This window comes from Salvelinus fontinalis, chromosome 30 (assembly GCF_029448725.1).
Source record: "Salvelinus fontinalis isolate EN_2023a chromosome 30, ASM2944872v1, whole genome shotgun sequence".
Classification (NCBI taxonomy): domain Eukaryota; kingdom Metazoa; phylum Chordata; class Actinopteri; order Salmoniformes; family Salmonidae; genus Salvelinus; species Salvelinus fontinalis.
This window is the reverse complement of record NC_074694.1, coordinates 41,116,028-41,126,639: the sequence shown is the minus strand read 5'-3', so window position 1 is coordinate 41,126,639 and position 10,612 is coordinate 41,116,028. Positions and strand designations below refer to the sequence as shown.

Sequence of the window (10,612 nt, the reverse complement as noted above, 5' to 3'; positions counted from 1 at the left end):
TATCATTATTCCGCTGCATCTTGGTCCGTCTCTCCAGTACACGATCGTGACAATTACAGGGTAGCCAAATGAGGATGATGGTGATGCCACCCTGGTTTTGACTATGAGGCCTGTCAATCTGTATGCTAACACCCTTCCCCCAGCAGCAAAGGCAGACAGCTGGATGATGATAATGTGTTTTCCATCCAGGTTTTGCCATTAGCACGTATTCTGCTGTCCTCACAAGGATGCCTGCTCTTCATGGTTTGCTTCTAGAGTGTAGATTGGGGACATATGGAAGTATGAAGAGTAAAAACGCATAATGGCACTTTAAAAAAGGAAAAAAATCTTTCATCTTTGTCCACCTCATGAGGGTCTTTATGTGTCAGATGTTGATGAAATACACCCAGGGCCCACATGGGAGGGTGCCGGGTGGGGAGGCCTTAAAATCATGCTTCATTTTGGGGGGAGAGATGTGGCAGAGTGGGTCTGAAGACTCAGACATTGTGCCCAGTACATTACCGAGTCGGTGTAGTGTGACAGTGGAAGAGTGGGAATATGTAACACCAGGGTAGCGTTCAGTACGGCATAATATATAGAACGTTCAGGTAGAAGCATGTTGTGTAGAACAGCCATGCTTTGTATATTATGTCGACTAGAGAATCATGGCATCTCTATATATTACATCACTAACTGCGACATTCAGAACGTTACGTCCTTCTGAAAGTGACCCAGGTCGAAAAGACAAGGCAATGTTTTTGGTTGACCTCTCTGCGAGGCTCTTTATGTACTGTTAATGGAGATGAGGTGTAGATGTTTAGGTGTGTTAAGTCAGATGAACCAATAATTGAATGTCCTGGTGGGCATTAGATCTCCTCTCTGAATCACTGACTGCCAGAAAACGTCACTTCAGTCTTAGGTGCTCAAAGAACAAATGTCCACAATCATCAGTCGTGATAAGTTTATTTACTGGAAACATGTTAATTATTAACAATGTAGTATTCAATCTATGAGAAGGGTGCTATTTACTAACTAGTGCCATTCAATGCAGTCTATTTCATTGATTCTAAAATAATATTGTTAAGTACTGTTCTACAATGTGTCTTGATGGCTGTATGAGTATTGGTCCTGATGCCTATATTGATATCATCATTTCATATTTCAATATGTAGTATTGTTGAGTTGAAATAAAAGTGATTGGCAGCCAGCCAGGTTGTGGTTGTCCTGAGTTGGTCCAATGTCAAGTATGGGAGAGCTGGCCGCTACAGTGGGCCCAGAATAAACAAGTGTCTGGGAAAAATCAGAGGGTTCAGTGACTCGCTCTCTCTGGCACAGCCATGGCTACTTTCAGAGTACCTACACAGGACTATTAATAGATTCCCTCTTAACTTTTATAATGCTGTATATGTTTAGCATTACCACTGCATTACCCCCAAAGTGATGCTAATTTGATATAGCAGACAAATTTACCTGACAACAGCTAGCCTTGACATCATAGGGATTTCTTTATTGAGGAAGCCCGTTGTCTGTCTTGACTGAATGGAATCAAGGGTGGCATAGTCAAGTGAGGCTTGTTTTATAGTTAGTCTCCATATTGTTTGTGCTCTCAGCCAGCCTGTCCATATAAGGCAGTCAAACCTCTGTTTACGTACAGCATTCCAAACTAATGGCCCCGCTGCAACTTCAGATACAGCCTGCATGTATGTGTGACATTTCTGTGTGTGGGGGATTTAGCAGACACCTTTATCTAAAGCGACTTACAGTCATGCGTGCGTACATTTTATGTATGGGTGGTCCCAGGAATCGAACCCACTATCCTGGCATTACAAGCACCAAAGCAGCATGCTCTCAAACATCATACGCAGCTGCATCCCTCAGTCTAGCAAAGCATAGGAAGAGCCTTTTTTTCTCAGGTATTACAGTGCTGAGTGAATTGCTAACATTTCAACGTGTAAAAACTGGACATTTTAAATACAGAGGAGAGGAAATATGAAATAGTACCACGTGCAACACTGTCACACATTAACGCGATCTATGTTTTAAGTATCAATGTGTTTAATTAACACATGTTTTGCCCACATATGACTGAATGGAAAATGCTGATAGTGTTTTTAGATTCATACTGCGGCCTATGTTGCTGCTCTTAATTGTGCCGATGCTGGCAAAACATAGTGCCCACCCCATAGCTTCAGCCAATCATATCTTGCATGTGGTTTACACATGCGCTGCCTACCCCTTTAGCTGCTTACCTACGGAACATGTCTCAAACCTAACCCTAACTTAACCTTTTCCTTTGAATACCCATTGCTGATTTTACCTTTCAGATCAGTGTATCAGGTTTATTTTATTTAATGAACAGCATCATATTTGTGGCTATATGTTGATCTATTATATTGATCTTAGTATCTGTTTTGTTCTGATTCCATTTCAATTTAGCCCAATTAGAAGAAGTTTAAACTGTCCTCGTTGATTGTTTGTCTGTTTTCACCAGAAGGTACCACGTTCATCTGTACAATCAACAGTACGCAAGTATAAAGACCATGCGGCCGTCATACCACTCAGGAAGGAGAAGCGTTCTGTCTCCTAGAGATGAACGTACTTTGGTGTGAAAGGTGCAAATCAATCCCAGAACAACAGCAAAGGACCTTGTGAAGATGCTGGAGGAAACAGGTACAAAAGTATCTATATCCACAGTAAAACGAGTCCTATATCGACATAACCTGAAAGGCCGCTCAGCAAGGAAGAAGCCACAGCTCCAAAACCGCCATAAAAAAGCCAGACTACAGTTTGAAGCTGCACATGGGGACAAAAATCGTACTTTTTGGAGAAATGTCCTCTGGTCTGATGAAACAAAAATAGAACTGTTTGGCCATAATGACCATTGTTATGTTTGGAGAAGAACGCTTCTCCATCCTGAGCGGTATGATGGCTGCGTGGTCCCATGGTGTTATACTTGTGTACTATTGTTTGTACAGATGAACGTGGTACCTTCAGGCATTTGGAAATTGCTCCCAAGGATGAACCAGACTTGTGGAGGTCTACAATTTATTTTATTGAGGTCTTGGCTGATTTCTTTTGATTTTTCCATGATGTCAAGCAAAGAGGCACTGAGTTTGAAGGTAGGCCTTGAAATACATCCACAGGTATACCTCCAATTGACTCAAATTATGTCAATTAGCCTATCAGAAGCTTCTAAAGCCATGACATCATTTTCGGGAATTTTCCAAGCTGTTTAAAGGCACAGTCAACTTAGTGTATGTAAACTTCTGACCCACTGGAATTGTGATACAGGGAGTTATAAGTGAAATAATCTGTCTGTAAACAATTGTTGGAAAAATTACTTGTCTTATACACAAAGTAGATGTCCTAACCGACTTGCCAAAACTATAGTTTGTTAACAAGAAATTTGTGGAGTGGTTGAAAAACGAGTTTTAATGACCCCAATCTAAGTGTATGTAAACTTCTGACTTCAACTGTATGTATGTATGTATGTATGTATGTATGTATGTATGTATGTATGGATGGATGTATGTATGGATATCTATATGTATGTGTGTGTGTATATATATATACAAAAAATATATGGGGGATTGGAAGTGATGCACACAATTACATTGATGGAAGCTACAATCCATCTGCAATATTAAAGCTGATCTACCCCCTAAACATTTTTTAAAGGAGAAATTAAAACAGTGATTAATGAACATTAAAAACAAGATGTTTAATAAATACTAAATTAATTACATGTATTTTTTTGTTGTAGCAAAAAGACACCCACATAAAGTATGAAAACTTGGGGGAGTGATGCAAAAACAATTTTTACTTCAAAAATAAGAAAGTAGAAAACTAAACCAATGATGTTAAAGACACATTATTTGAAGAATTCCTGGAATATTAGATGATGACATTTCTAAGGATTTGTTGTCTGGCCAAACAGATGGAAAAGGGGTCTTAAATATCTAGCAAAAAAAGTCTTAAAAGGTAGTAGAAATACATCAAAACACAATGTTGAAGTAAAGTCCCCTGCAAACTACACTGAACAAAAATATAAACGCTACATGTAAAGTGTTGATCCCATGTTTCATGAGCTGAAATAAAAGATCCCAGAAATGTTTCAGTCGCATAAAAAGCTTATTTCTCTAAAATTTTCTACACAAATTTGGGCCATGTGAAATCCAAAGATCAGGGCCTAATGAATTTATTTCAATTCAATGATTTCCTCCTATAAATTGTAACTCAGTAATATATTTGAAATTGTTGCATGTTGTGTTTATATTTTTGTCCAGTATAATATCAACACATATTTAGTTTTGAAGAAATGATTTGCCCTCTAAAAGTGTAAGAAACATTGCCTTGTGCCTTGTAATTCCATTACAAAACCCCACATCTTTAAGATATTTTCTCATTTCTCTCCCTCATGAGGAAGGAGGATAATGAAAGTTCACAGTAAAAACAAGTAGAGGTAGACCTACCAATTCGTTATAGTATTTTTACTGATATCAAGTTTGTTTATAAATTACTATGTGATTAAAACTCTTAATTCTGTAACCAAATCGGTAAAGGAATTACTGTAATTTAATTAGCTACAATGGGAAATCATAGTAGTCATAAACTACAGTTTGGTCACCTGCTACTGTCCTCCAACTGGCATACTGTTATGTTCAGCTCATAACTGTTTTTTCTTTTCTTTTTTTGTCATCTGGTGGTCAAAGTGAGACTGTGAAAACAGTCTGGACAACCCCTCCCTCTCAGTCCCGCTCTCTCTCTCTCTCTCTCTCCACTTCATGTCACCTCTCCTGGCTATTACTGACACCTACCACCATGATACCTACCCTTTCCATTTACTGTAACAAGAATCCTCACCCACTAAGCACCGACCGACACCGCACATCCATGGATGTTAAAAAGTACTCGAAATTTGGCCAGTCCTCCCTGGCCGAAACATTTATAGAAGTCTATGTTTCATAAGTTTGGACAGAAAAGTACAGTATAGCACAGCAGTACAATACAGAACAGTAGAGTCAAGAAAAGTAGAGTACAGTAGAGCACACCACAGTAGAGTATAATGTACTGTATTATACTGTACTGAACATATCTAATGTACTCTACTGTAAAGAACTCTACTCTGTGCTGTGCTGTCCTGTACTGTGTTGTCCAAACTTGTGAAACATAGACGTCTATGATTATTTCAGATTTGGTCTGGTCCGGAACAACCAAGTGTGGTCTTGTTTGGGAGCAGAGATCAATACAATAATAGCCAGTGTGTAGAATAATAACCAAATATGCAAAATAAGGATATTGCATATTTCTACCTTTTGTGTACTTATTCAGGATACATCCCCATAAAGAGAATAATATTCATATCCATAGTTATGCATTTTTATGCACAAAAGCAAGGTGTCATGTCAAAGCTGACACCCCATTCTTTCTGCAGACATCTTTTAATCTTAATTCAAAGCTGTGGTTGCATAAAAAATCGAGGGAGATTTTACCCAAATTCTGTTACCAAACTTTGCATTTGCACAGATATTCCAGTAAATGTGTTTTTGTGAAGATTTCTGTGTTAAATTGTTCAAAGTAGTCCTTGTGCTTACAGTTGGTTTGTTAAACTTTGAAGTCAGGGTTTTTGGTTTGGCAAACATTTTCAATCTGATTCAAAGCGTAATACCTTTACAGTGGAACTGCCGAGAGGCAAAAGGCACCAGCAAAAATACTTTCAGCCTGTGACGTTCAGAGTAAAATTATGTGTTGTATGTCACTAAGACAGGCCTTCTGCATTTGAATACGATTACAGTACAGTAGTAAGATATTATAAATTAATACCTCTCTGAAACACAAGATGGCATACTAGCTTATACAATTGCCATTAGTAGGCAGATTGCAGCAGCATCAGTGAAGTGATAAACCAGATTGTACAGCAGCGTCAGCTGTCACTCATAAACCTATGTATTGAGTTTATTTTGGCAGTGTTCAGTAGGTCTAATTCCGTTCAGTAGGCCTAAAGTGTTTTTGTCATACGTTCATCCTCATCATATATATGATATGGTCAGTTAGTGGTTCAAATTCTGTGACGGAGTTGAGTTAGTTTAACAATTTCTAACCTGTTATATCTTTATTAGGCTATGTCTTTTTACATCTTATTCTTTTTGACACACACAAACTACCCAATGTCACAAATGGTAGGCCTGCATGTAAGATAAATTGTAGGCTATGAATGTTTCCTTATGCTGTATAATTACAGGGCATCATTTGAGGCCGTGACCGTACCCGACTTTTCTTTGGAGAACTCGTCAAAATGACTCGCCATCCCCGAGAAATGTATTAAACTGTTCAGTATTGGTCTTGGGGGATTTGTGTGATATTTTCAAACTTACACACGCGACAAGTTCAGAAGGAGGAGCGTCGGGAGGCGGGTAGGATTCCATTCGTATGTATAAAGTCGAGACGAGAAATTCAAGGAAAGGGCTCTACGGACAGGCGTTAGTGTAACCATCCCTTTTCACCGAAAGCAACAAGTCTGTCTGGATGTGAATACATATTCTGGAATAACATGACTTTTTCACACCGGGTAGAGTATTGAGATAAAATAATTAGATATACGTTTTGCTATTGGTTTAGTTTGGCTGTTTTGTGTCGTTTCCTAGCATGCTTATTTGTTCAGCTCACTCAAAATGAGTCAAAAAAATAACAATGTATGACGCGTACTGCTGATTTTAAATGAACGAAGACGATGCTCGTCGATCATTTAGCGCTTGAATCGGCGGACTGACTAGCTCACCATCGTTAGTTACCTGGTGTCGCGGAGGAGCACTTCGCTTCAAAGCAGTGAAGTTGTCTTTTACAACAATTTTTTTTTTTTCTGACCCGAATTTTTTGGACCAAAATACAACATGGCAGAACACGAGAGTCTGGAGTTTGGAAAGGCTGACTTTGTTCTGCTGGACAGCGTTTCTTTGGAGGAATTCATGGCTAACCTAAAGCTAAGGTAGGCAGTGGCGTCCACGGTCGTTCACCTTTGCAGTGTCAATGATACTCTCTCATATATATATATATATATATATATATATATATATATATATATATATATATATATATATATATATATATATGCGCAGCCTAGCCTACTGTAGTCTACTGTATATATATATATATATAGGCGCAGCCTAGCCTACTGTAGTCTACTGTAAGGACCAGCGTGGTTCATAAACATCATGTTACCTTGTATGAAGTATGCTTTTGATAGCATTAAGCCTAAATAATTATACTTGTTTTATTTTCATTAGTTTGGACCCTTGTGTTTGGGACTGAGACTGACTAATGTATGTATGAGTGGTTTCCAAGCACCAGAGGTGCTTGCTGCTCATTTTGACAGGTCAGAGTTGCAATGTTATTTCGAGGTTCATTGTTACTAAGAACTGTTTTACTTGCAGTGCTACATTCTTACGCCACACCTTACAAGAAAATGGTATGGGTTGTTTATGTTTAGCTTGCTTTGTCAGACTGCCAGTACCACAGCCCTTAATAAGCTACTATTGAATGACTGTGTAATTGGAATGGAATTCACATTCCATTGTGGAGTGCACATCAATCAGAGCAACTTTTGTTTGTCATAGATGTCCCAGTTATTCATTGTCATTTCGCTGATGAAACAAGGAACAGCAGTTTTAATTTCTTGGCCTTTTACTACAGGAATGTAGTATCATGTGACAACTATTCCTCATGTTTTGTTTGCATTCATTATTATTTTGACCATTCATCCACTGCAGGTCAGACCGAACAATGGGCATTGTTTCCTATTGGAACCTGTTCTGACAGGACACTGAGGGGCATTCCTCTGAGATGTTGTCTTTGTCAGACTGGTAATTCTATGAGCCATGCTGTGTGTGAATGGGGCTCCACCCAGAGAATCACAGTGCTCCCATTGAAAAGCATCATCTGAACAAACAGATCGCCCTGGGCTATTTTGCATCCTGAGTGGTTTCAGTGGGTTGATGCCAAGTATGGTATGTAGTTTGGGAAGGTGAATGTGGGAGAGATTTGAAGTCACTCACTGCCCTGGCCCTCTGTGCTTGTCCTCTGCTGCAGCTGCATGCAACTTTGCATGTGGTTTCTGCCACCCCCATCTAATGTCAGGGTGGGGACGTGTGGATGGGAGGCATTTTTTTATGTAATAGTAGGCCTATTCCTGTTTTACTTGAATATGGACAGATTTGATTCTAGTAGAATTCTCCCAAATGCTTTTTTGACAATACAGTGAAATGAGTCAATGAACAATTGTAGAGTCGTTCCACCTCCAAAAACACAAGAAAGGATTTTCGACACCCACCATCTCAGATTGTTCTGAAATCGTTTTTTGTTGTTAGAAACAGATCCGATTAGCATTACGTCAACATTATTTTGTTGAATTCTAATTTGATCTCTAAGAAACTAATTGCACCCAAATTGGCTATTTTAATTTATAATATAATATTCAATAAATATAGTAACTAACATTTGATTTGGACCAGATTTTTTTTTTTTTTTTTAACAATGACTTAGACATGAGGAATCCAAAAGAACTGGTCGAACAACAACGAAGTCCCACACCAATCCCACCCCAACAAAAAGTATACAGTGTCAGTTTGTGTGTGTCTGACAAGTAGTATGGAGCTGAGGCTCGGAGTATTGTTTCTTCATCCTATGTAACTTATTCTTTGTGATTTATTTTTCTCCTGTTCAGAGAAATGAGTCATTGAAGTTGTTAGGTTTATGTCCCATCCAACATCCAGATATTGCCAGTTTTTTTTGTCCCCCCTCCCTCAATGTAAAGGAATAAACAGTCTATGGACAACTCAATGATGTTACTTACAGATTTTTTTTGGGGGGGGGGGGGTTCTCGTCAGACACAGAGCTGATGCTATATCCATGTGCGGCTTTTGACCCATTTCTTTGAATTCCTCATCTTACTCATTGTTAGAAAAAAGTTTGGGGCAAATCGGTTGTTAGGTTGTATAATGATTGAATATTATATGTATGAATCCTATAAATTAAAATGGCCAATTTGGGTGCAATCAGTTTGCTTCATTTCTCAGAGATCAAATTATATTTCAGCAAAATAATATTGCCGGAGTGCTTATCTTATGTTTCTAACAACAGCAAAAAAAGTATTGAAAAAAAATCTGAGATGGTGGGTGACATGGCTTGCTGAAATGAAATGACCCCGTAGTCTGTTTTCCTGAGCACATCTTGTCTACATCTGAGGGGAAGCGAGAGGTTTAAATATATCTTTTTTTGTATGTAGGTCAATGAGAGAGTGTTGAATTTGGTCAACACTGATTTGCTACACGAGGCTTATTTGATCAAATAGAACTTTCATAATGGTTAGGTTGTTACGAATGCTCTGATTATAAGTGGACACGTGGCATTTTGTCAACTTAAAAAACCCAGACTTTATATCAGAGATTTGCCTGTTGTCATAGAGATAGATAGAGGACTCATGGATATGCCATTGAGGGCTTCCACCATTTTAAATTAGTCAACTGGGTGGGGATTCCTATAATTTGGGAGCAGTCAGCCAATGAATATGAAAATGTACTGCTTTATAATCCTCAATGGTGCTGCCCATGCTGTCACAGACACTATAATGGCACAGATACAAAGATGAGTTCTCTATCTATCTCTATAGCCTGTTCTTTACACATGTATCTGCCCTCTCATTGGCTAGAGTACAACTCATCCCACCTGATCTCGCCTCCTTCCATCTTTGAGGACATTGTTAGAGCGGTCACTCGAATATCTTGTCAATATAATAGAAAACTTTGACTACATCACAGTGCAACTCACTCTTATTGCTGACAACCATTTCAATTAAGAACACCTTGAGTTGTTTGATATAGAGGAGTAATGGCAATGGGCTGAATTTTAGCATACATGGTCACGTTTTAGACTTTTAGGCTTATGGAAAGTATTTATAATGTTATGGTAATGGCTGAGAACCAGACGTCAGGATCTAGTTTCCTGAATATTAGAAATATAGCTTACCAACAGACCTTTTTTTCTAGGTGGCCTCTCCAATTTTTGTCTCTGCACAAATAAACAAATAACTTGACATTCTGTAATGGGTCTCATGTAATAACCAAGAAAGTGTTAAACAAATCAAAATATATTTTATATTCTTCAAAGTAGCCACCCTTTGCCTTGATGACAGCTTTGCACACTGTTGGCATTCTCTCAACCAGCTTCACCTGGAATGCTTTTCCAACAGTCTTGACGGATTTCCCACATATGCTGAGCATTTTTCCTTCACTCTGCTGTCCAACTCCTCCCAAACCATCTCAATTGGGTTGAAGTGCGTTGATTGGGGAGGCAAGGTCATCTGTTACAGCACCATCTCTCTCCTTGGTCAAATAGCCCTTACACAGCCTGGAGGTTTGTTGGGTTATTGTCCTGTTGAAAAACAAATTATAGTCCCACTAAGCCCAAACCAGATGGGATGGTGTATCGCTGCAGAATGTTGTAGTAGCAGTGCTGGTTAAGTGTGCCTTGAATTCTAAATAAATCACAGACAGTGTCACCAGCAAAGCACCATCACACCTCATCCTCCATGCTTCATGGTGGGAACTACACATACAGAGATCCGTTCACCCTCTCTCAC

At 38.8% G+C, this 10,612-nt stretch overlaps 1 protein-coding gene across 1 annotated transcript in view; it reads left to right on the top strand.

Annotated features, from left to right (window-relative positions):
• Positions 1–6,263: 6,263 nt before the first annotated feature.
• The window catches only part of LOC129829230 (unconventional myosin-Id), a 128,308-nt gene continuing 123,959 nt past the window's right edge, over positions 6,264–10,612 (top strand). Inside the window, exon 1 of the mRNA XM_055890894.1 lies at positions 6,264–6,964. Within this exon, the coding sequence (XP_055746869.1) occupies positions 6,870–6,964 (95 nt within the window). The 5' untranslated portion in view covers positions 6,264–6,869. The remainder of the gene's footprint in view (positions 6,965–10,612) is intronic.